The following is a 26777-nucleotide window of genomic DNA, read 5'->3' as shown; positions in this document are numbered from 1 at the left end:
ATGAACAAACCATGGCCAGGTAATTCTGAATAAGATTAATTGCTACACATTTCCTTCCTCTTTGCAATTTTTATCTTCTTTCATCCTCTATTCCACTTTCCTATGTAACAGTGCTATATTCTTATAAACTCTGATTTTCCACTCACTCTGCATATAAGTTTGCTAGTTGGATGCTGAGCGAGATCCTCTGTTTGCGTAAACTGGTATATTGCTATTGACTTCGGTATTGTTACTCAAATTTAAGCCAGCCGAGGATTTGCTCCATTGACTTTCATGGATTTATTTTTAATTTATTACTCTGAGTTCAGAATCAAGAGCTCTGGATATAAATCTCGAACATAAATAGACAATTTCCAAATCTAAACAGTTTAGCCACAAGTACCATACAGAAAAACAAGCTAGGAATGTATAGAACTGTCTGAGAAGTTAACCAAATGTTGCTGTGCATTTATTAGTAGTTCACTGTTTATTAAACAATAAATCGAGATCCAAAAAACCTAATAAATTTCAATGAAATATTGTTTAGTGAAATGGGAGCCTGTCAAAATAGTTGTTGGGGAGGACAATTAATTGGTACAAATGTGAGTGCAAATTTTGTTTTTAAAGTTTAAAGCGTGTCATTTGTAGTATACAATGTATGTGCACAATATAAATTTCATACATTTTCCTCAGTGACAATAAAAAGCGCAGTTTATTATAAACTGAAGTAAAAACTAAAATTAAAAAAAATAAAATCACAGTTTTGTCATTGGTATGTGAAGGTTGTTCCAAGGGCCCATCCAGAGCTCCTCTTCATCTGACTGTGTGTGTTCACTGTGCGACTCTAAGGGCTCTTTGACATCTTCATTATCAGCAACCGATTCATGCTCTTCTGTGCTTTTTATTCTGGAGCCCCTTGGCTTTGTTCCTACATTTTCGGCCCCTATAGTCGAGGAAGCAAACGAGACACTGCAAGGTCTTGTGTTCATTTTGTCACTAGAGGACGGTCTCTTTGACAACGTGTTCAGTGGGACATTCTCCTCGTGTGTCACTGCAAGCTTGTCCAGTTTCTTGAACTGTTTCCCCAGCCTCACTGGAGATGAGACTTTCAAATTATTACCAAGGCAAACGCGACGGGTTCTGACAACAGAGCCGTTCTGTGCAATGTAGATGTTACCGTTGATGTTGTTTTGAATATTTGGGTTATTAAGACGATTCCTCTGGCTGGAATCGGGAGCGCTGTCTTCTCCGGTGGAGCTGGTCTCATACTCTGGGTCAACTACCAACTTGATCCTTTTCTTTCTGGCCCACTGTTTGACAATAAATAGAAATGTTGTTAAAAGACAGCATTATTTCTTACATTTTCCTGCCCTTTCCTATCTGTTATTTATCTTGTCTTTAATCTAGGCACCCGTATGAGTTTTTATTAACTTTGTCTTTTGTACTCCACCTCTAGGAGTAGGTTGTACACAGATATTTCTGATTTGTTTTACCACTACGCCCTATCATATACACCTAACACCTGAACACACAAACAATCCCCTGTGCTAAAAAGTTGTAAGTCGGCTAAATCCATTTTAGTTCATGTACTGCATAATGCGAGTCAGATAGAGTGTCTAAACACTGTGATGTTTTTCGTCAGGGCTGGAGAGCAGTGACCAGTTTGGGTTGTTTCTTTTCTGCTAAAGGTGCATTCAGCTGTGCTTCCATTACCTTCTTTGGGGGATGCTGAGAATGGAGACACTACTTTCTGAAAGCAAACGTCCGTAAATCACAGTGCTGGTAAGCCAGTTTTGACAAAGCAGCTCTCTGTCTTACAAACAGAGACGAAAACCAGCTAGATTAGGAGTCCCTTCTAACAGAAACTGGAAGGCGTTGATGACAAAGTCATTGTCTAAGCGACACCTCTATGAAATAACTGCATAATGCAGAAATGCCGGGAAGGCCTTAGAAGTTTTCTTCCACGGCATTACTACATTGTAAATTTAGTGGAGAACTGGCACGGAGCAGGTCTGTTTTATATGCAGAACACATCAAGCAGAGAAAGATCTTGGGACCTACACAAGCGAAATCCTCAGGCACAAAGTTGGCAAAATGGGCTGGTTAAGAAGAGAAAAGCTGGATAGAAAAGCTTCGTGCCAGTTCCAATCTAGTGGATTCAGCGGAGACGCTTCGCTATTAAATAGAAGATGGTGGAGAAACGAGACTTTGATTTTTCTGTAATTTATATACATTTTTTTAAAGTGTTAATGCAAACAATTTCCATTTTGTTGTGACTTTGTTGTAGTAGTAATTACACAAAACCCATTAGGTATTTTAATTTAGAATGGATCTTTTTAAAATAAATGCCTCCTTGCAGCACACTGAAACACGCTACTATCGCTCTCGAACTAATAATGAAAACACTGTTATTTCACTAAGGCAGCAGATACCATCATAGCCAACTTCCACTGCAACACGTACACATGCACAGAAGGGAAATCCAGTTTTTAGAGAAAGAAAATCATGCAAGGCACAAATGGCTGGTGATTACTCTTGAGCTTTTGAGAAGTTACACTTTGCACAAATTACTTAGTCGCCTTTTCTTTTGATGCTGACAAAGACATACAACTTTCTTCACATGCATATATTCAGGTGGGTGGAAAGACTGGCTAACTGAAATGGGATTTATGTTAAAACACTGTGTGCACCATGACTTGGTGCTCTGCGGGAATGCGAAAAAGTAGGTGAGTGATAATAAATCTAGTTTACATTTCCACTGGAATTAAAGACAGTAGTTGAAAATCTAGTATTTTTGCAGCTTAACAGCAGTTACCCTGCCAGGGTGACTCCTCAGCAGGCAGCGTCTTAAAAATGGAAACATTTTCATCTCCCCCATCTAACAGAGACCTCCTGGCAGAGTTTTGGTGCATATGTTCAGAATTTGTACTAGCATTAGAGTACTCACTCGCAAGACTAATCCAATACTGGCTCAAAGCTTTAATTTTATTTAGGCTTCTTATGGCTTATCTGGATAAATCCAGCGGCTGACAAACAGCTCTGTGGCTTCTGATAGACAGTAAATAAAGCACAGATAGCTGGTGTGTATGCACAGCTTGCACGCTCCGTGTGCGGGCGGCACAGACAGGAGCTCCATGTGGAGGGACATGATGCAGACACAAAGGCCACCTGTGCTGTCAGTAACAGAGGTGCTCCCTATGCAATCATGCTCGTTCTGAGTGCAAGGGTACTAATGGAAGTGATACAAGATTTTTCGGTACTGAATGACATCGGATATTACAGGTTATTGAATTTTAAAAGGCAGATACCAAAATAGAGAACGTCAGTGACAGTTACCTTCAGCAATACTTTGCTGCTATGCATCTCAAACTTCTAAGCAGATGTTTGAAAAAAATAATCTAATCAGTGTACTGTTAGGTGGGAAGGGCAGAAAATGTAATCCATTTCCTTTTCTGACCAAGCTCACGTTGTACACCTACCACTGCATTCCTGTCTTGTACATCACTGGTACCTGAACCCTGAATCCCGTGACCCAGAAAGTTTAATCCCAGCTCTGCTAGTAACTAACACTCTGCAGTTTTGGGGGTGTTGCTTTGCTGCAATCTCAACTGCCCTCCCTGCAAACAGGGCTAGTGTTTATACAGAGCACTTATTTGAAGATTAGCAAATGTTGTAGAGTAGGAGAACATAAGGTGAAACCATGTATGGTTTCCAAGCCTTTTCACACTCCTCATGATTCCTGTCCTTCACTGGAGTTTTGCCCCTTTTCTTTTCTGTGGTGTTCCATTTTGTGACGGACGTAACCTGCATGAACACAGGGCGCTTAATAGGTTTGTGCCAGGTTCATCAAGCTATCCACCACAGCTGAAGCAAAATGCAACGTTGCTTTGCGTCACAGTGTGCCTAACGGAAAAAAAAGGATTAAATCTAAGAATCAACACAATGCCTCTTTAGCTACATTATTGAAATTAGCAGAGAAAAAGAATTACTCTTTCTTGCTGTTGCTCAGTGAAAATTCATCTTTCTACGTCCACCACTAAATGCACCCGAGTAGTCGCACAGCGGAATGAATGACATCAGTTTGGTTTTGTACAGTTCTATCCTTAAGACAGCATATAGCGTAATGCTGCAGCAATAAGCAGGGACAGTTTCTTTTTAGCTGTCTCTAGTCAACTGTGTACTGCTTAGGAAAGACCACACAGAAGGCACAGCAAACAGGATCACTCCTTACTGCAAAATGCCCGCCCACTGCCGCTCCTTTTTAAAAGGATGTAGAATCACCAGCAGTCTCTGACTCCGTAACCGCAGTATCCAGGGTCTCATCCGACTGAGACTGACTGTTTTCCTGGGACATCTTTTTTCTTATTTTCTTTCTTTTCATGTTGGTGCCAGAACTTTGATTCTCAGTATCAGGGGAAGTGGCAGTTTTACCAGAAGTGGTGCTACCTTTTGTCCCTTCGGTACCTTTGGAAGTAACACTGATTTCACTTTCGAGACAAGAAGGTTCATTCTTACTGACGGATTCCTCCCCGTCACTAGCATCTGTATCAACCTCTTCAGCACTTTCATCCACGCTATCCTCACCATTAAAAGCTGATTTTCCTCTTTTATCTTCTTCAGAAGCAGCAGTTTTTGCATTGGCAGATGTTTCAGAAATTGCCTTATTTGAGTTATCTGCCGACTCATTGGGGCTTGCACTGATTTGCTCCACATCTGCTTGTTCATCTTCTTCTGACACCTCCTCTATTGTGTCTTCTATTTCAATGCTTGCGGAGGAGGTTTTGCTCTTATAGCTGGATCCTGAATTTTTCCTGTAGCTTGTGTCCCTGCCACTACCTGATGCATTAGAGCTAATAGTTGATTTCTGGCTCAATCGCCTTGCTCTGGCACGAGAGCTACCTCCCCTACTTTTTATACTGGACATTTCAGTGCTTCTTCTACTGCCAGACTCACTGGTCTCTGATTTGCTGTATGAACTTCGTGTAGATGAGCTTTTTGACAGGCTACCATCTTCATCGCTATCAGAGTCTTCCTCATCATCATCCTCTTCAGATGAGTTCTCTGATTCGCTGCTAGAGCTGGATCCAGAGTCATCATCAGAATCCCCAAAATCGTGCCCAGTGTCTTCATCTGAGTCCACAGTACTTTCAGTGGCTTCATCTTGGTCCAGAGTTACTTTTAAGTAGTCTTTGTCTTCTGACTCCGAGCTAGAGCTACTGCTCTTCACGGATGATTCATCTGAAGCGTATTTTCTTCTCCTCTTTTTCTTCTTTTCATAGTCACTGTCCTCAAGTTCACTCTCTGCTGTGATACTTATTGAAACTCCTGATTTTGCTTCATCTTTTTCATATTCTTCCTCTCCTTTTCCTCTTGCATGCATTGAATCTTTGCTAATAGGCTCTTGAAATTTTCTGGAGACACTAACGCGTTTTAACACATGATTTAGTTTTCTCATTGAAGGTCTGTCATCTGTTGATTTCTGGAAGTAACTTCCCCTGATAACCATGCTTTTCTCATCGTCTACTTGGCGAGCCGACATCAGCTTGGCGTAACTGGAATCTTTCCTACTGCCTTTCACTTTCTGCAGAATCATTGGGAATATCTTTGCTTTCTTCCATGGAGATCGAGCAGACTCGGTTCTTCCTACTGGTTTGCGAGCACTGACTGCTATGCGACTTAAATGCATCACTGCTTTTAGTCTCCTTTTTCCCTGGCTGGTCCTGTGTGCTCTTCCAGAGCCATGTCTTAGATCCATCCCACCACCTAAAGGTCTACCTTCTATTTGAGTCCCTGCTCTCTGGCTTATACCTCTGCTTGGAGGACCTCTGCCTTGACTCATCCCCTGCAAATTATGAAAATGGAACTTGATTACGATTTGAAATACAGTTATTGTGAAAACATGGTGCCTGAAAGTAAGTCAGAAGGAACAAATGCAACATTTTTTCCCAGCTTCAAAACAAACTTACCTGTTTTAGAACAGCTTCTTACAAAAGCTATGGGGAAAGTTTCACTTCTAGAACAGGCTGCAAGTGCGCAACTACCTTACTCTACAACAGGCAAAACTACTGGTTCAGAAACGTTATCTATTCTTATTTAATTAAAACGCATGTGATGGGTCTAGTATTTCTGAAAAGTAGATTTAAAAAAAAAAAAGAAACATTCAAGTCAACTTTCTTCTGGTTGCTGTTGGCATTTTAAAATTTCTTTACATTAGGTTGCGGACATTATGATAAATGATTTTAGATGTCTGCTTTTCTCAGTGGAAAACCACCAGTTACAGGCTGAATATTAGTAATAACCAATTTGGTTAACAATATAAAATTGAATTACCTAAGGCTATGTGGATTTTTCTTCGAACTAGAAATCTACATTCAGGGAAAAAAAGATGTGGATACTAAAAGCAACTTTGCAATGGGAAAGAGGTGCTGACAAACTTTACTGATCACCAGAAGGGCAAACAACGATTAGCACTGCAATAGCCGCTTATCTGGTCCATACAGAACATAATATTCTAATAGATGACAAAATACATCTGACAAGGCTTAACGGTCCTTCGTCTTGCCGCAGACAGAATCAACACACCAGAGATACTTACCTCTTCTGCTGTCGATCCGTGCGGACTATAGTAGTAGCCACCGTCATTCTCCACCACGACTTCCCCATACTCATCGTACATCCCTGAAGGAGACAGCAAGCGGCGGCGGCTCCCATACTGAGGCAGTTCGTACCTGGCAAAAACACCATCATCTCTCTGTAACACGCACCAACGTGTTCACGTGTGTCCCCACACACAGCCCAAAATACACAAGCTGGCAGCCTCAATTTCTTGGCTCTCTCTTCTCTCTGCCTTTGAGAAGATTACTCTTCTTTTTCTTCCTTAGCGGTAACACAATCCAAACCCTCTTGCTATTGCAATTGGCTGCAAACCCGTTACAACTGGGGGGTGACCTGAACTGTGAGGTCACTGGGATCAGTCTAGAATCCCCCAGGTGCAATGACCTTCTTTCCCGGTACCTGATTTTTTGGGGTATCTTTTTTATCATTAGGGAATGAAAGAGCAGGTTCCCTGGGATCAGTTTTTGAGAATCCCTGCGAGTTTGTAAAAACAGCAATAATCCCTGAAGCGCTTGCAGTCAGATGGGCATTATCAGAACAAGGCAGGATGATGATTTGCTAGATAAACGCTGGCTGGGAACTGTGAGCAGAAAGTATCAGTCACTGAACTCAGGCTGGGGAGCCATAAAAAGGGAGGACATGATGGAAATTAATTTCCAAGACAACAGAAATATGCAAATAAAAGAGAGAATATAAAAACGGCATGACAGATGAGGTACACACTCTGCAAGCATAATTAATTCAATTTGTAAAGAAGCAGGGAGTTATACAACACCCTCTTAACTTTCAAAAAGAGTTTTGTGGTCAGCACACACCTCCGTGGAAACAAAGAATAAAGTCGTACTGAGGGGAAGGAAAGTCTTCAGATTAGATGCTGTAACAATAAACATCACCAACCTGGAAAAGCAGCATTTTCAGAAATACATAGGAAAAATGAAAATATACCCATGCTCATAACTGTAGTAATCTTGCCCATAGTATTCCTGTCCTGGATCAATTCCAGACTCCATACTTAACTCCTGTCAAGAGAGAAACACTGACTGAACACAAATAGTTACACACAGTAATGACCAATAAAAAAGATGCAAAGAACAGTATCTTGAAGTGCAAACAAGCAAAATAAAGAGTTGTAATAATTTGAGGAACACTGACAACTGTCAGGAACCATAACGAGAAGCCAACAGGAGCTTTAAACGACCCCTTTCCTGGAGCGTTGCCTGGCAGCGACTGTTCTAAGCCAGTTCAATGCAGATGCTCTTCCAGTACAGGACGCGATCTCACTTATCACGACCTCATTCGGCGAGACTCACAGCAAACGCGCTGCCACTTCTTGAGCCGCTCTCCAGTGAAAAGCTGCACTAAAAGATTAGGGGTATTTTACCCGCACAGCTTGTCAGGTCTTTCTTAAAGTACCTTCTCCACCATCAACAATTATGACGCATATTGGACTAACCTAAGTACTCGTCTGTAACCCACAGAAGTGCCAGTGTGCCCTCAAGTTTTCTCACGCTGTGTGGTATTGGGCTGCTCTAGGGAACGCCTCTGAACTCAGTATCTTCACAGGGCACCAGCACATGTCATCTCTACCCCACAGCTCCCTAGGGCTTCCCCTACTGTCCAACGAATTTAAAGTTGTGTCAGAGCATCTCATTGCAATTACTCATAATGGCTGCAGAAACGATGACCACTCTGTACCACAAAAAGACCATTGATGGTCTCACAAAAGCTACATTTGCTCTATTGCTTATTCTGGAAATGAAATTGAGTCTAAAAGATTTGAAAGTATCGAGTTAATAATCCAGAGCAGCCTTTGCACTTCACAGCAGTGTGCTAATGCTGTATTCCATTACCCTGGCAGGCCCAATTGCTTTGTTCATCTCTTGGTACTATAATCCATTATCAGTTGACTGACACCTGCAAAAAGAGATGGTGGACGGACAGCAAGGAAATTATTCTGTCTGTGAATCCGGACACAAAACTACAAAAGCTTTCAGTCTGTGTGATGAAGCCCATGGGATTAACTAAAAGATGCTCAAGGGGAAAATATCAAAGCACAGTAAATTTAAGATATTTAATTAAATCAGGATAAATGCAGTAACAATGTCAGGACTTTCCTTTTCATCTAGAAGAGTCGGGGGAAAAATAATACCTCAGACAGACAAGTTTTTATTAGGAAGTTATGTAAAAGCCATTAAAAATGTAATACAATAATTAAGACATGAATAATAGTAGTACCTCTGGTCTGAGAAGAGAAGGTCTCAACAACTGTTGTTGCTGCAAAAGAAAATTAGAAAGGGGTTAATTAGGCAGCAATGATTAAAGCGCAGGCCATTTATGTTTAAGATTGGAAAGAAATCAAAAAAATGCAGGTGCTTCAGAGCCTTTTGTACAGCAGTCACCCGGATACTTCTCTTCTCAGTGAGAACACTGCTAGGGACCTAGCTTAGTAAAACCACTTTACAGCCCACTGTTTCTTTTGCCTAATAGAAAATCAAATGCCCAGTTTATGTGGTGATTCTCTAAATTATTTACCTCAAGAACTTCTATCATAGCCCAAGAGAAGTATTGTGTGGTGTACACTGGACACAGCAGGGAGACAACAGCAGACAAAAAAATTATCCACAACAGGTAGAAAGCAAATCTATGAATAACTGCAGGAAATCTGTGATTCAGCTATTAGAAATCTGAAGTGGTTTGCTTTCTTACCCAAGCTTCTACTGATGTACCATCCCTTTAATTATCTGTCTAACTTTTTATACTTTTGGGGCTTTTAACTGAGTACCTCACAAACACAAATATACTTCACAAGACCAGTGAGACAGTGAAGGATTAGCTCACTTGTTTTCTCTACAGTCTACTTTGTGTGATTTGTGTCTGTATGCAGCATGCAGGGAGAAAAGCATGCTCAGGCGAGGGAAGAGACCCCAGGGGCTGCATAGAGAGGACCCACAGGATGGTACGGTTCCTCTCAGGTCACAGCTAAACATGGGACATTTTTGGTAGTCAGGTAGTCAGTCGACTCTGCAGCTCCATTTTTCTGCCAATGATAGACATCACTTGCTGTTTTGTAAATTAGGATCAGATTTCCTCAAGAAAATCAGTACTATTGTTCCCACGCACCTCCCGAATCTTGCTGGCACTATTTCAGCCAACTTTCTTGGCCAAAACCAAAACCTGAGAGATGGGGAAGTTCTGTATCTGAATTAAGAGACACCAATCAGTTCTGAGAAGGGAGGAAAAATCACAGCAGAACAACAGGAAGCTTGCAATTTGTAAACCACTAACCAGATACGAGGCCGTAGGCTCCAGCCACACAGTATGAGTAAAACTCACGCATCTCTCAGCAGTAAATATCTGTCTTTATGATGGAAAAGCATTTTGGAAAACTTTCCAATTGTTACATGAGTTCATTCAGATTTCTGAAGGAAATGCTCTGTGTTAATCACTGCTGGAGAAAAGGCGCTGCAAGAACAACAGCCTACACTGAGTTGCGGAGCAGGTCTGTGTAGCCCGGTCCCCAGCCCACGACAGCGGGCGGTGGCAGATGACTAGGCATGCTGTGAGAAAACCCAGCAAGCGTGGAGAGAATTTCCTGGGAAACAGCTTTCGGCACCTTGTCGAGCAGCAATCTCCCAGCCTAGAGGTTATGAGGTTTTGTTTGTGCCAGGACAGTTACTAGCCCCCAGGGAATCTACGCCTCATGAACTTTTATAACCACTTTGTATTTCTGGCCTCTAAAATACCTGGTAGCAGCGTAGCACAATATAGGGTGTATGAAAAAGTATGTTGATGTAATTAATATTTTAAAGGGATTTGGGGACAGTCTTACCTCTTGCTGTGTGTATCCTCGCCTAGAAGTCAGAAAAAGAAAAAAATATTATTAGTATACTTCTGTGAAACTATGTAAAGATGCGTATTGCCATTCTTTCTGGAGAGAGGTGAAAAGATAATGCAATTAGAAATATTACTAGCAAGAAAAGAAATACATATCTACAATACAAAATGTGTTTTTCTTTAGATTTGCTCTGGACACAGGAATAATTGCATGAGAAAGGCTCGTGAGTCTTTGGGATCTTTTCTTGCTTTCGATTGCAGATGAATGAGAGGAAATCCTCAATCCCCAGGAGCCAGAGAGCCAGCGCACCCAGTGGAACTCAGCAAAGGGAAAGGAGGCAAAAGGCTGCGTTTGGCTTTCCTCGCGTTCCCGTGAGAGAGGTCCTGCCCCGCCACCTTCGCTGTTGTCTCAGAGACCTACAGAGACTGTCTAGGGAGAGATTCTGTTATTTCATGCATCTGCTTAAGCAGTGAAACAGTATCTCTTCTTCTGCACTTTCTGTATCCGCTCAGGACCTGCCAGAAATTGGCCGGGAGCTGGTACTATTAATTCCTTGTAATAATATTATTATTATTAAAATTACATATTACCTCAGCAGGGAGCAGCTAAATTATTTTTGCTATCTATGATTATTTTGCCACAGGCTTTGTGCTTTTGAACTCATTGGAAATTTTTTGTTGTTGTTTTAATTTATTTTCTTAGAGCCATTCACAAGCATGATGATTGCACTTAGGTCTGTGAAGCTCTCTATTTTCAAATTCTCTGCCAGAAAATTAAAATGGTTTAGACAAAACTAGGGAACGGCAATTTAGGGCATGGCATTATTACTGAGGCTAAGACTGGATTTCTTTCTTTTTTTTTTTTTTAAGAAGGAAAGGGTAAATGCTCAAAATTATGTTTAGCTTAACCTAGTACACCGACAGCAGTCTCGGGAAAGTCTTTAATTACACTTGAGTAAATAATAAAGAACAGAGTATAAGTCCTTTTAATTCTTTAATAGCACAATCTACGAGGTTTTCTATTAATATTCAGCACATGGAATGGATTATCAGCATTAAATTAATGCTGTTGCTCATGTAATATTAAACTAATGAACAACTGAAATGAAGATTTATCATCAAAAGATGATCTGTGACTTTTCAAGCCCACTTGAGGAACACTGTATTTAGTTTCCGTATCGCCTACAACAATCTTCAGATAAAGAAGATCTTGTGTTGCACTGAGGAGAAGTTAAGCCTATTACTCTTAATTGCTCTGGAGTAGTCACTATATTGCAGATTAAAAGCATAAAATAAGTAATTCTAATTAAATTTGGAATGCAACTTTCTTAAAAACAGCACCACGTTGTGTTTTGAAAAACGCTTATACTTCTCTTACAATTTTGCGGGGCCATGACGACAAGAAAAACAAGCCCCCAAAGACACGAAATACCCATTCACTCAATACAGCACAAGGATCTATTCCAACAAAAGGCAAAGGTCAGAACAACATCATTTGTTTCCAGGAAGGAATTCAAGCTCTCCACCAAGGGAGGAATTGTTTCTGGATAAACACTACCAGCCAGACTTCACTGCAGTCAGTCAGAGAGAAATCTTCAAAGCAGAATGGGAAGCAAGGACATAGCGCCCATGATCGTGTAAGAAAATATGACCGCATACACTGCTGGTACTCAGTATGAAACACAAACCAGAATGCATTTACATGCACAAAATGTGCCAACCTTTCTCAGGTCTGTAGTGCTAATACGGGTTAAAGGAGCTGTGAGTTGCCTAAAGCAACCGTATCCCCAGTTGCTGGCACCCCAGCAGGCATTTGCTATTTCATACTTTATTTCTCTTTTCGTATTAAAAGCAAAGGCGTCATAAGCCCCTGATACTACAGATACTACTCAGAGGATGCAACTGCTTATCACAGAATTATAGAATGGTTTGAGCTGGAAGGGACCTTAAAGATCTAGCTCCAACACCCTCCCTCCATGCCATGGGCAGGGACCCCTTCCATTAGACTTGCTCAAAGTCCTGTCCAATCTGGCCTTGAACAGACCCAGGGAGGAGGCATCCACAACCTCGCTGGGCAATCTGTTCTAGTGTCTCACCACTCTCACAGAGAAAAATTTCTTCCTTACGTCCAATCTAAAGCTACCCTCTTTCAGCTTGAAACCATTACCCCTCATACTATCGCTACACTCCCTGATAGAAAGTCCCTTCCCATCTTCTTTGTGGGGCCTCCAAATTTTAAATACTGGAAGGCTGCTAAAAGCTCTCCTCAGAGCCTTCCCTTCTCCAGGCTAAACAACCCCAACTCCTTGGCCTGTCCTCACAGGAGAAGTGCTCCAGCCCCCTGATCATTGATCAGTTTGCCCTGACTCTTAAAACAGAGCTTTCCTGCAGTTCGTAGCTGGAACTGAGGAGAAAGAGCCTGGAAGACAGGTTTGCGAAGAAGTGCTCTCCACTGACACAATCCCTGCTCCTGCTCAGACCTCAACCAAGGCAAGCTGAGGATGAAAGGATGAGAGATACATCCAGGGTCACACCTGACTCTAGTTAACCAAAGCAGATAACCTGAAGAGGGAGTCAATAAACTTAAATATGCTCAGCTTCTTACCATCTACTGTATTGACTGGTTGTAGTAATTGATTTGTAGTGCTGAACTTCCCTGGGTTAGGTAAAAAATACATGCTCTGGTACAGTTTCTTTCCCAGTCTAATAGTATGATTTTTTAACAAAGGCTATTAAAAAAAAAAAAGGTGTCAGGAGAACAAAGGTTGCATCAATTCGAGACAAAATGAAAACAGGTTTTGCAAACTTTCCAACTTATAAAAGGTTTCCAGAACGAGAAAGTAGGTGTTCCTCATTAGTGAAGAGCTGATTACCACGACTCCCACAGACTCTTCTGAGACTGATGAAACTAAATATTTAAAAAGGAGCTCCTGCGCAATGTCCATTCTTTCTGCTTAAGGAATGCAACAAATGATTGTAGTTGAATAAAGCCTTTGGAGTTTATGCTGTGAATTATTAAACACCTGCAGCTTTGCTATGATACAACACACCGCAAAATTAGGTCATATTTGTCTAATATTTCACTGGCAACATAATGAACTTCACAAAAGCATCTGTTACGGGTCTACAAGGTCCTAACTGGGACTTGGGTTCTTAAATATATCTCGCTGTCTTAAAGGCTGACCCACTCTGAACACGCTTAGCACAATTTCTCATGCTCATCTCTGTCTCCACGCCTGAGCACCACAGACACACAGAAGGAAGCACACACGTAAGCCATCTTCTGATTCTGAATCTTAAATCTTAAAAGTTTCTCTATCTAATAGCTGCAGAACTCTGACGATTTGCTGCTGGTGCTGCAGTGATGCCACTCTTGGAGAATCGCGCGCTATCGGCAGGTGTTCTACAGGGGTGCGTGTCTTCCAAATTACACAGATTGTGTTACAGCAAAAATGCCACGACCGATCCTCACTCCCCTCACACCCCTTCAGTTACCATACGTATCCTGATACTGCAGTCTAGCCCAACAAGAGTTTTAAGCAAAAAAGATTCTAATGTATCAGTGAAACTTGTGTGATGGAGTTCACGGAGTTTGGCTCTGGGACAAAGAAAGAGAAACTGCCTTCCGCAGTTTCCGACTGAGGCATCCACACATGTCCTAACTGCAGACTTCAAAAGAAAAGACAAAACAGAGAAAGCCAAGCACCACGGAAATGCAGAGCAGCTCCAGACAGTCTGGTAAGTAATTACCTTTTTATTCACAATTACCACATTCGATACTGAACTGGGGTTTCAGTTTTTCTCCATTATGTACTATCTGCCTTTCCCAATATGTAAAAATTCTCATATTAAACACAAATATTTTGGATTTTGGCAAAAGACTGAAGAGAAACTTGCAAGTCGAACCAGACTAACATTCATTTAAATGCCAAAACTGCTTTTACTTACCAATTTTTTTTTTTTTCAAAGGACAAGCTGATTTTTTTTAATTGGCATATTTAATGTAGAGGTCTGATTTAGAAGACCGTGAGCAAAAAAGCCAGTAAGTAAATCCATACCACATGGATTTTTTACAAGCGCCTGAAAAATCTTCATTTGGTGACACTAATGAGAGTGACTTTATTACAATTTAAGTGAGATGTTTCAGCTGTAAAGCTCATGGCAAATTAGCATGAAAATCAGAGACGGGAACAACATGCACACACAAAATAAAAAAAAAACCAAGCAATGTTTTGTACATTAAAGAAATTAACAAAATAAAAAGTTTTAACATGCAGTAACAATATAAAAAACGCAATGAAAGGCAGAACATAGGTAACAGGAGGGAAGACAGCCAGGTTTACTGACAAATCAAGACAAAGCCCTTCTTCTGGCCCCAGACGCAAACGTGCGCTGAAAGAAGGCACGCCAGCAGAGCAGAGCGCTGCGCCGTCTCCCGTGGAACCCGAAGATGCACTGCTGCAATCACTCCGGCTCACTACTGCCGAGCCTGCTCGCTGCCGGTACCTGCTTTCTCTGACACCCAACATTTGACAGTAAGATTCCTCCCAGGTGGTACATTTTATGGGCAAAGCAAGATATTCCGTAAAACTACAGCTGCAGAAAAATGACTCTGCTTACTGATATCACCTGCAGTGAAGGCTGTTTAACATAAAGCACTAGCGAGCCCTCCGCGGTCTATGACCGATCCTTGGGTAAAAATCGACAGTTTTCCCCAAGGGTTTTTGGTAAACAGACTAAGAACCAGCATCACAGAACAGTACGATGCAGCTCTGAGAAACCAACTTGTAGAATTATTACACATCAGAAATTTCCAAGTGAACAGGAGATACAAGGTCTCTCAGTTTGGGATTGGGACTGAGTAAGTAGTGATACACAGCAGAGAAAAGGGAAGAAGTCTGAATTTCTCGAGAGTCTGAGGCAGATACCATGTGCTGCATTAGAGTCATCTCACTCATAATGTTACATGCAGAAAACATCCAACTGTAAATATTACAGTGCTGTCGACTGAGATGGAAAGCGTTTCTCAAGCTCCTCCACAACACAGCTCAAGTTGCCGTTCTGCTGGTTGTGCTCAGCTGCAGCTTCTGGACTTGGCAGCTCTGGCGTTGCAGCCGGTTTGAGCTTAGAAATGTGCTTGGGCAGAACATGGTTTTTGTCTATTTGGCTGTACATGTTGGCCACAGACTTTTCGATCGCTGCTAAATTCTGAATGTTTTTAAGAATACCTTTCAGCTCCCTACGGGGAGGAGGCTCTGGCACTGCGGCTGGTGGTGGTACAGCTGGCTGTTTGGCAGGGGATTTTGAACGGTTGGCAGGGGAGAGGAGCTGGGTGCTAAGAGGAGATGAAGGAGAAACTGTGGGCGGAGGATGTGGTGGCAACAGAGGAGGGGATGGAGGTGGTGGTGGCAGTGGAGGTGGCAGCATTGGAGGTGGGGGTGGGGCAATTTTAGGCGGATCTGGAATGCTTTCTATAACTTCTTTGGTCTGAGGAACTAGAAAACTTTGGCAAACTGTTTTCTTTATCCTAAAAGACGGAGGAGTTGGTTTGCGAGTTGGTGGAGGAGAAAGTTCTTCAGGATGGTCGTGATGAGTGACGATTACAGAGGGGACCGCAGAGGCCTCCGGTTCAACTTCAGCACAGGGTGTTGGAGAGGACAGAGGAGAAGAGCGAAGGCAGGGAGAAGCAACCACGCTTTTAGGAGACTGCTCTAGCACATTCTCTCCTTCTTGGAAACAGCTGCTGTGTGTTGGCGAGCGGGTGGATTTCACATCAGGAGATTTCACTTGCTTCATTTCCTGCAGAGCCTGCTGCTCAAACTGTCTTGCCTTCTCTTTCACAGTCAGTTTGGGGCCACTTATTTTTTTAAACGGTGGACTGCTAATATCAACACTCCTACGCTGATTTTCAGTCCCTTCGTTGTCTGCTTTGACTCTCTCCTGTTGCCACTGAAAGGAGTCCATGATAACGGGCCTACTTGGAGACGCAGACGCATGTCTCTTAGTAACGTGAGTTGGTACCGTCCATGCATGGTGACTGCCTCCCAAAGAGGTGTCTCTTAAGACTAGTCTTGAAGGAGAAAGAGTATCGAGAGCACTGTTTCTTTTCTGTAGAAACCCGGGAGCAGCTGGACTTTGAGTGACACCTTCCATATATAATGGATTTCGAGTAGTTAATGGGTTCTCATCAGATAAAAAAGTAATGTTACTCGAGGATTTGGGGAGATTATTGTTCAGTGATCCATTGATATTAGATTGCTTGTGAGCCTCAATGGCACGGGAAGCAAAGCTGCTTATAACTCTCTGATGGTCTCCTTCTTCTAAGACTGACTTTTTTCCCCTGCTTTGTTGTAAATGGTAGAGAAGAAAAAGACTTGAAAGAAAAGAAGATAATCACATGTGAGGAAACATGCATGGACACAGATACTTATGAGAGAGAAAAAAAGAACTTATGATATGAATCAGAGCCATTAAATTACTTCTAGCAAACTACTACTACCCAGCAGAAGGATCACATTTACTAGAATACTGGGCAAGACATTTACTTTTACACCTTCTTTAAGGGAGAAGGACTTGAGGAAGAAGAAAAATTCAAAGAATTTTTCAGCTACTCGGCTAGTTCAAAAGTAAGTGGACCTGTACTTAAAAAACCCCTTTGATTTAAAAAGTATCAGACAAGACTGTACCTACCTCTCCAGTGACACAACATATCAACGCTACACAGTGATATGATATAATTTCTCTGTGAGGTAATACGGGCTCATGGTATGTATGCTGTACGTTTAGTTGTGCCTCCAGCATTCGAACGGCAGCGGCACTGTGCCACGCTGCACACAGCCAACGCAGAATATCCACCAGGATTTCTGCGTTAAACGTTTTCTGTAATAATTGTGCACCAAAACTCTGCTCTTCTATAAAAGACATGTGCGATCGGGCAGTGTTCAAGTGTGCCTGCATTGCCACACACGAAATTAGAACTGCGGTTCAAGTCGATGGTGAGCCCCAGGAGGAGTGAGAGGTGTACCTGGGTACACCATAGATCTGCAGGGTCTCTGTGAGGCGCCCAGTGGGAGGTGAAGCCAGTCAACTGAGATGCGTGTCAGACTCAGCCCATTCTCCTGACACTGATTCTTAAAGAATTATTTAGCTGGGCATTGTTTCCGATACGCACACTGACACCGAAGTGTCAATACGTGTGTATGAATTCAACCTCTGCACCACGTTAAACCAAATGAAAGGCCCCTGCAGTTGGATTACACTGAATTTCTACACCAGAAGTAGGGGATCTCACCATTTTCTGAAACTCATCTAGCACCTCTCAGCGTTTCATCAACCTAACTTCCTCAGATATTTTTAATACCACAAACTCCTGAGTATATTTTAAGATAAGCAGTGTTTTCAAATCAGTGTCCCCAAACTGGCTGCATGAAAAGTGTGCCCTCAGAGCCCTACTTTAGTAATGCTCGGCTGAGACTGAAAATAAACTTCTTTCCCCCCAATCCGTGACAAATTTAAGATATTGGCCAACGTCAGATAGAGCCAAAAAAACCCTTTATCCTTTGAAAGAGAAGATTACCCTCATCAGCAACCAGATCGAATCAAAGTGCATCTCCGTTGCTGCCATATACAAAGACATTGTAACTGAACAGATGTGCTGTCTAGCACACGGGATGCAAACAAACCAACCCAATCCCAAACAAAAACGTTGGTCTTAAACAGGATACCTACTCTAAAGAGCTCTTTGAAATGTTAAATGTGTCGGTAGTACAGGCTGTGGTGAGAACATGGAAGCACACGGATGGTAGAAGAGGGGCGTAAAGACTGAATTCTGGTTTTGTACAGTTCACTTACAGCTCCTCTGCCTAGTACTGCTACTCCATATTTTGAATGCCATACCTCAAACCTTCCTGTTCTCAGCAGCTGAGCAAGTGCAGCTAAAGCACAGCACGAGTAGCAATATGTCATCCACACACACATAAAAAAAGTCAAAATACCATATAAAACTATTTTGAGCAACTTAGAGATGCCCAGTATTTTGCAAAAAACTCCTGAGCTAAAATTTCTAAGTCTTGTCTCTACCAAAATTTCAGTCTTTAGAGCTTCAATTTAAAAAGTTTAGGCATTATTAACAAAGAAATAAGGGGGAAATTACATTTTCCATGATTAAGTGAATGTTGGAAGATGAAGTTTTTCCCCTCTTGGTCAGATATTTTGGTGTTGGGTTTGCCCTATCTTACCAAATCTAAATTAATGGAAATTTAACCTCTGGTGGTCAGCTATTCCCTAGCAAAACTGGAAGCGAACATTAAATTAGGATTTAATTAAGAAATATTAAATCTCCTCTAAGTTATTTAATATGTACAAGTCCCCCAAAGGTCTGCATGTAGTAATGAAACACGTTTGCTTCCTAACTTCTGTTTTGTGTTTTGGCTGGGAGATCACTCACATATAGAGGAACTACAGCTTCCTAACGCTCACAGGGCCCTGGGAGGACCGACGGGAAGAGTCCCCGCACAGGGCACAGGGATCACTCTGCTGGACTCTCATTTGCAAACAACAGCCAGCAACGTCCCAAAGGGTTATACCAGCGCATAAACTCCCCCCAAGCACTCTCCAAAAACCGGTATGCCCAAACCTTGCCTTTGGGCAGAATGTAACTGTATGAAAAATAACTGACTTCACACTAATAATCAACTAATTCTTCTAAAGCAGCACACTTTGAGGTCAGTCAAGCACCCTCAGTCTGTTCAGAAGCGAGAGAAAGAAATGATTCTGAACTTGAAGGAAACCCTCCAGTAGAAGGTTCATGCAAGATGACATAACCTTTATGCTACTGGAACAGATTATTTCAGAAGCCTCTCAGTTCCTTCCCAACTTTACACCGTGCCTCTCAAGAATGAGGTTACGCTGCAACCATCTTTTTTCTGTTTCTGTATAGGGGTTTTAATCAGCGAGAGACATGAGCTCACCAGTTGGAAACACATTTCTGTAAACTGAGAGAAGTGTACCTGTCTTGCAAGGAATTGTACATCGCGGACAAGACAGACTTTGCTTGCATCCAGTTGTGAGATCTGAAGTCCAGCGACTGAAAGCAAACCTCTGTGCACGCATTCAGCGTTGGTTTTGTTCGGGTTTTTTTAAGGCGGGAGGACTATTTGGCTTTAGAAATAATACCATTCAAGTTCAGCAATCATACTTCATCTCTGCTTCCAAGGATAAAGAAGCGTAGAATTATTGGAACTTCACAGTAAATGTCTTTCCTGTACTTGATCAATGGCCAAATAAAATATGGGTTTCAGACTGCAAGGTTTAATGGAAATTACTGAAAGGAAAATGAACTAGTGTTTCTACTAGCTACAAATATTGAGACAATGAAATGAGCTTACTTACTGATGCCTACGTATCCAAAGACAGAGAAAAATGAAAATTATGAGACAAGGCAGATTTAAAACCAAAGATCTTAGTTCCACTTCACTTGCTATAAACACCAAATTAAAAAAACAAGACACAAGGCAGCACCACAAATAAAAGATGACTCTCTTGGGACAACTTAAGACAGGAAATATTGTACTAAAAGTCACGAAAAATGTTAATAAAGGGTATTTCCCAAATAATAATTTCCTACGGTATACCAGGGCCTTGAAATCAAATATTTGATGGGGGGGAAAAAAAAAGAGAGAAAGAAATTGTAATTATTGTTATTGAAGGATATTACTTTCTTTAAAATCCTAAGGGTTTTCATTTATCCTGTAAGCGTTTTAATAGTTTAGGTTTAATCAGTTCCTCGGCATGATGGATGCAGGTATACCTTAGCTGTAGGCAGAGACATTTGAGAGAAAAAATTCTAAGCATGGCATCTTTTTTGGTTTGGTGAAAACCATTTTTAGTCAAAATGAACATAAAACTAAGCCTCAGAAGTCAATACTGCAAACTTGCAAATTTGCATCTACATGTTGCGGTACTGAGTTTCACTGTTTGGAGAATCCTCTTACAGCTGCTGCTCCATGGAAAGCTAGAGATCAGGCTCTCATCTTTACCCTTTCTGCCATCACTTTTAACCCCCACAACAGACATGAGATTTTAAAGTGTAAAAAAAAAAAAAAAAAAAAAAATCTTTGCAGGTAAAATCCAGCACAACATTCTGGGTTTAGCATATGGGATTCATCAATACCAAATCTAGATTCATCCACTGGGATATCCAATTCCCAAAGATAATCGACTTCATATCACTGCCAGTAGAATCAGTAGAAATGAATCATTAATCGAATCATTAATTTCAGTAGAAATTTAGTTAAATGCCAAAGAAATGGGAATTTGATCCATCAGGGCACCTCATTGTACATGTAAGTGTACAGGTGTGATCTCATGTGGTTCACAAGCAGAAGTGCTCACATTCGGAAATGTGACTACACACGACTGTCAAACACGCATTTTTCCTCCCTCCTGCCCCAGCGGTAACTCGTCACGAAGTCAACAGGCATGGGAGGAAATTGGGCAATTAGGAGGAGCTGTTCTTGCTTCTAGTATTGCTCCTCCATTCACACAGAAAAGCTCAAACTCCGGAATTATTTCAAACACAGAGACTGCACTCAGATGACCAAGAGTTAAAGCAGCAGTGACACGCTCTGTTGTGCCTCCTTAACACTTTATAAACTCAGTCACAGCATCCAGAAAATTTTAACTTTCTGAGCAAAAGAAAGAATGATTGAAAATAGAGCAGAAGGTGGGCGATCCTCCGCACCACCAGCAGCACCCTCTCCACCTGCCTCCAAACACACTATTAACGCTACGCTCTTCAGCGCTACTCAGTTTTAAAATATTAACACAGATGAGCAAGTGCGGGAAGTTTATCAATCAACAACACAGCCCAGTATGATACAAATATTACTTGGCTATTCTCTGCTGTAATATTTTCATACTGGAGTCTGTAAACCTCAGATTTCCAGAAGCGTGTAAAGGTGAGCATCTCTGCATTATTGTTGTTTTATAAACACATAACAGGTAAAAGATACATTCATAGAACTGCCAGTGGTTTCTCTATTTTGGTAGTTCCTTTATCTTTCATTTCAATATTGAAACGGTTTCACATTTAGGACAAAAACCCCACTTCACCCAACATAATGGGGACTTTGGGGCAGCAGTTTCATTGGACGTATTTAATCAATAGCTGTGAAAAACACGGCGTGCTGGTCTGGATTTCCACCCTGGCAGCAATGGCCTGCTGCAGGCTCTTGCTCTACCAAAAAACATCTGGTTGTGCCCTGCTTTTGGCCAACTTAACAGGTTCAATTGTCTTTACAGAGACATACTATTTATTTCATGAACGTCTGAGAACACCAAGCAGCTGGGGAAAGATCCCTTCACGAATAAAAGCCTTTCTGACATAGACTGCGTGACGCGGTACTGCTGGAAAATGAGTCATGGCTTCAGTCACTAACTATTTTATTGATGCATCATGAGGAATACTTACATGGTGCTGTCGCCAAGCTCTTCATAGAGGTTATTTGCAGCGGTGCTGGCTGGTTTGCCTGCTGGTAAAGCCATCTGGATTCTTGCAGTCTTTGCACATTCGGCCTGTCGCCTTTGGTAAGCCACGTAGGGAAGGAGAAACGCTCGTTAGAAACACTCTATGCCCTAACATTAGCCAAGAATTAAAGTTTTCTATGCTTTTTCCCCGCAGTTTTCAAAACATCCCTCTCTTTTGTCTTCTTCAAAGAAAAGTAATAATGAGACTATCTTTTCCTGGCTCTTCCATCTCTCTGTTACTGGTGGTATCTTGGTAGAAACCCAGAGCTTCCCCTGGACAGCAACTTCCCAGTAAGTAGCGGTATGTCACTGACAGGAGTTATTTCCCTGGAAATCACATATGCACTAGCTTTGACACTGCACTCGTTTGGAGGTTTGTCTGTCCTGGCCGCCCAAAATTAACAGTGGAGGGAGTAACCTCTGCGGTCAAGTGCTTCATTCAAATGCCAAGAAGCTGTAATTTTAAACACAGAAGTTGTCTCTGGCAAGGTTTACATGATCACTTAGAGTTTGCTGGGAAATTTGTCTCAATGAACAGTTTTCCTAAAAAAAATACTTCTTTTTTAATGGGTAAATTCACTACGGAACAAATTTCTGTTTCCTATCTAGAACACAAAGCCTGAGGTCCCTCATGCGTGTAACTGGGGGAGGAACGCTGAGGTGACGTGACTCCTCTGCCTCGCTTTGCAAAGTTTTGAGGGTGGTCGATACCTGATCCTTCCTAGGGAAGTCTCTCTCTGTGCACTCTGACACGCTTGATTGAGGAATACCACACACGTGAAAATATTTAGCTTTTCCTCTGCAGGAAACAGGCAGTGCCCTGAACCCTGGCACCTTCAGCGTGTGCTAGCATGCAATAATAAAATACACCGACCAGCCACATGAGTAACTTTCTACCTCGCTATGCAAGCTGGAGCATCGGAAGTAACTCTTACTGAATGTCAAGTACCTCTTCTTAAAAATTAAGATTGGTAGGCTGTCAGTATTCCTACGCAAGCTGTTAGAAACAAAGCTGGAAATAAGTACTTACTCTTTGAATCTGTTTTGTTACGCAAAAAAGATAAAGAGATAAAAAGGAAGGTTAAATGAATTCAGTTTGCAACAATTGTCCTAAACAGTGAACCTAACACGACAACAGACTAATGCTACTTAATTATTCCACACAGAGGATTACAGAATTAATGACATGTTTAAAGAATCGTAATTTCTAGAGCTGAACAGTGTTTAGTTGCTATTTGCGATACTCGTGAAACAATTCTGCAGTCAGCATAAACATGAATTACAGCAGGCAAAAGTGGTTTGAGCTCACGGAAAACAAGTCCCTGCCACACGCACATAGGGAACAGAGTGAGATATGAAAACAGGAATATATCTCATGATATTTCTTTACAGGCGGACTGCTTGGGATGTATTTTTATAACTGTTTTCTCATTTTAACGTTTTCCAAGAATGCTATAGAAACTCCTTCAGTAGTGAAGGACTATAATTTTTGGTCACTGTTTAGAAGGTGCGGGTCTTTTGCGATTAGCGAAGAAGACAAGATTTCTAGTTACCTTACGGGGTTGTGTATTTCAAAGACACTATTTAATAGAAAAGAACAATAATAGTTTCTGGCTTGTTTACAAGTCATAGGTGTAGGTGCCAAGCTGCACTCTGACAGCTCTAATTTTATAAACGAAAAGAGTTTTCTTTTCCATAACTATTATTTTTACAAAATTTAGTAAGCTGATCACCGATCTGGAAAGCACTGAAAAAGGGACCTATTGCATATAAGAAGTTTTAACAGTGAGAAAATCTTAACATTTTCATTATGTGTGCTATGAGTATGACAGTTACATTTGTTCCACTACAACCTCCACACTCGGTGGCAGACTGGAGCACCTCCTTTGCCAGAACAGTATCAGGAAAAATACTGAAACTCCTTTTGAAAAGGAGAAAAAAGGATGTAATGGTAAAAAAACCCATAAGGCTCAGGGTATCTTTTGGTGTTGCTATTAACACTAAAATTCCTTTTCTTTTCTTTGGCACTCTTCAGTGACACTTTTTTTCATTAAAGTACCATTTATTCACATTGTTGTGCTGTAAATCCAACTCCAAGTCATACTTCTAGACAACAAAAACGTGGGGTTTTTATGAAGTTAGTTAGACAGATACCTTAGAGCTCCTAGAAGAGATTGATAATCTTTTGATAATCTAACAGTCATCAAGGAAAAAGAGTGTTGTTAGATTTCTTAGAGAAATAGTAATTCATGTAGCAACCACCACCACCTAACTGTAGGTTGAACTGGTTCAGTAGTATTTCACTGGAAGCAAAATTTATACATCATTTTGGGAAAAGTAGAGCAGCTCTGAGACGCACTGCCATCCCAACAGCACAGAAGTTTGTCAAGCTCTTTCAAACTCCTTTAAAGGGACATTTTACCTCAGCCTACATTGTTTGGAGAAGCTGGGATGTAACTGTAATCCGAAGAACATGCAGTAACTACAAAGAAACAGGTATCTTTGGTCGTTTTTCTGGTGTCGCTAAGGAAAGAGCTCTCAGACAGGGTGCTGTTTTTAAATGATGACTAACATTGTACTTTGTTACCTCCTAACTGCAGCACAGAAAGGAAAAATGCACAGTTTAAATCTCACCTGGCGTACTGTACCACTAGACATCGACTGCAGCGTTCAGACGGTAATTGCTTTACTGCAATACATGTGCAACAGCTTTTCCATGCCCTTTCCTCCCACAGACTGATGCAACACTGCAGCAGGAGACTGCAGAGGCACTGACCCTTCACTGCTCTCAACACAATGAAGGGAGACGATACCAAAGCACTTCTTGTAGAAGCAAATGAAAAAGGAAAAACAAACAAAGAATCCAGCAGAGCTTTGGGAGCTCTTTCCTGCACTGTCCTGTGAAGCCGAGGTTTTCCATGAGGAGGGCACACTGCACTCCAGCTAGTTCACCACTTTTATAATGAAGATAGAAGAAAGATATGGAGGTACCAATACAATCAATTTCCGGAGAAGATACATAGAATTATTTATATGTTGATTTTGTAATGACTGGCTATTCTTTGAGGGCTCAGAGCATACATGTGGAAATAGAAATCCCTTGTAAGAAGAAATTGAATATACAACCTTGAACTCTAAGAACACCGATTTTAAATATGAGCGGACCTGAAAAGGCTTAGTTGAGAAGAACTTGCTAGTGATGTTGTTCCTTTAATTAGTCTATTAGTCCAATTACTTAAATCTCTTAAGTCTATGAGAGGTGAGTGAAAATATCAAGAAGGTTCTCTCTGGTGTATGCCGCTTTGGATAGCACGAAAATGGCACCAGATCATGTTTTCATGAACTACGTGCATTTAAGAAGGATACAGCTAGGGAAAAAATATAACCATATTTTAGGATTTAAATAAAAAACGTTGAGTCGTCTTATTTTGTCCAAGCTGCACAATTTGATTTTTGATGGATTTATTGAAACAGCACCTTCCTAATCTATTTTTTTTCTTTTCATTTTTGCTCTGAATCTCTATGTATGTTTCAAACATCTGGCTTTTGACCTTGTGTTTTGGCACCACAACTTTAGAAAGCATAGCAGGATGCACTTCTCGTGCACCTTCTCTTTTCATGCACAACCCTCATTGAGCATTGACCAACTCCATGGTGGGAAGGAAATTTAAAATGTTTCCCTGTATAATAATTTCCTTGCAATGAAAGTTAATTTTCAAAGCAGTTCTGCCAAGAAATGCAGCCTCCGTACTACAACATTGCTACCACAAAAAGGAGGAGGAGGAGTACTTACTGTCTGTAGCTGACCATAACTATCAAAATCGCTGGCATACAGCAAAGGATGATTATGACGGCTAGAGCAAGTAACGCGCCTTCCGTGTAGCCTACGGCTTGCGCCTGCTTCTTGACATTTGCTACCACGTCTGGGGTGCGGATCTCCAGGATGCGTCCCCCCTGCCCCAGGTACGGCTGAAACTCTTTGTTGATGTCCAGCAGTTTGCCATCCAGGAACCTTCAATGTCACAAAACAGAACCATTAAAGCCAAGTTCATTACCAGTGCTTGAATTACTGCGTAGCTGGCTTAACAGCTGTGGCCTGATGAAACACATACCTCTTCTTCATGTGTTTAAGAATATTAGTAATTCCCTGTAATCCCTGTATCATCGATAACTCCACTGCACTGAACACCAGAACACGGCTTAAACACCGAAAAGGAGAGGAGAGGTGAATCTTGTCCTAATTTCTAGGAGCAAAACGTTCTCCATGCCATTGAGATCAGCACAGCAAACAGCTTGCTCCGGGCTTTTTTCTTCAGAGGTCTGTTGCAAACTAACTCTCCTGCATACATCCCTAAAGACACTCTGGCCTAAAGATCAGCTTGAGCCTACTCTAAAAGCAGGCAATTGCTAGATGACTTTCCTCAGCTTCTTTGGGAAATCCTTTGGCTGGAGGGACAGCCTACAGTTTGTTCCCTTCTGACTTCCTTCTCAGTATTAAAAAGAAAGGGGATTTGGAAAAACTATGCTTTTATTAATTCCCCTTTCCCTGCAGCTGCATTAACCCTGACTTTCATTCTCGCGTTTGCTCTGTCTAGTTAGCCTTCCTGTCTCTGCCGTTTCCTTAGATTGTAGTGCTGGTACTATGTGTTGAATAATTTGAGTAAGACTTTCCTCTTCTAGCATGACTTTCTGATGGCAAGAGGAAAACACAGAGGGACAGTGATCAGACGAACTCATCTCCAGTGGGAGTGAACATCAGAGCAGCTGAAGGATGTACCCTCTCAACACTCAGCACAGTGCTGAGGGAATTTTTTCACTGGCTT

At 41.5% G+C, this 26777-nt stretch overlaps 1 protein-coding gene across 1 annotated transcript; it reads right to left on the bottom strand.

Moving 5' to 3' along the window:
* Positions 1–272: 272 nt before the first annotated feature.
* On the bottom strand, positions 273–25966 carry LOC104490148. Its single transcript, XM_010132434.1, has 7 exons — positions 25748–25966; positions 21899–22009; positions 10424–10445; positions 8830–8868; positions 7540–7613; positions 6575–6707; positions 273–1289 (listed from the first exon to the last, which is right to left on the bottom strand). Exons 1-7 carry the CDS (start codon positions 25783–25785, stop codon positions 735–737), a joined length of 972 nt encoding a protein of 323 aa, XP_010130736.1. The 5' UTR covers positions 25786–25966; the 3' UTR covers positions 273–734.
* Positions 25967–26777: the final 811 nt, after the last annotated feature.

Source organism: Buceros rhinoceros, unplaced genomic scaffold, assembly GCF_000710305.1.
Source record: "Buceros rhinoceros silvestris isolate BGI_N320 unplaced genomic scaffold, ASM71030v1 scaffold2690, whole genome shotgun sequence".
Classification (NCBI taxonomy): Eukaryota; Metazoa; Chordata; class Aves; order Bucerotiformes; family Bucerotidae; genus Buceros; species Buceros rhinoceros.
Note: the sequence above shows the minus strand (reverse complement) of the source record. Positions and strands in the feature narration are given on the sequence as shown.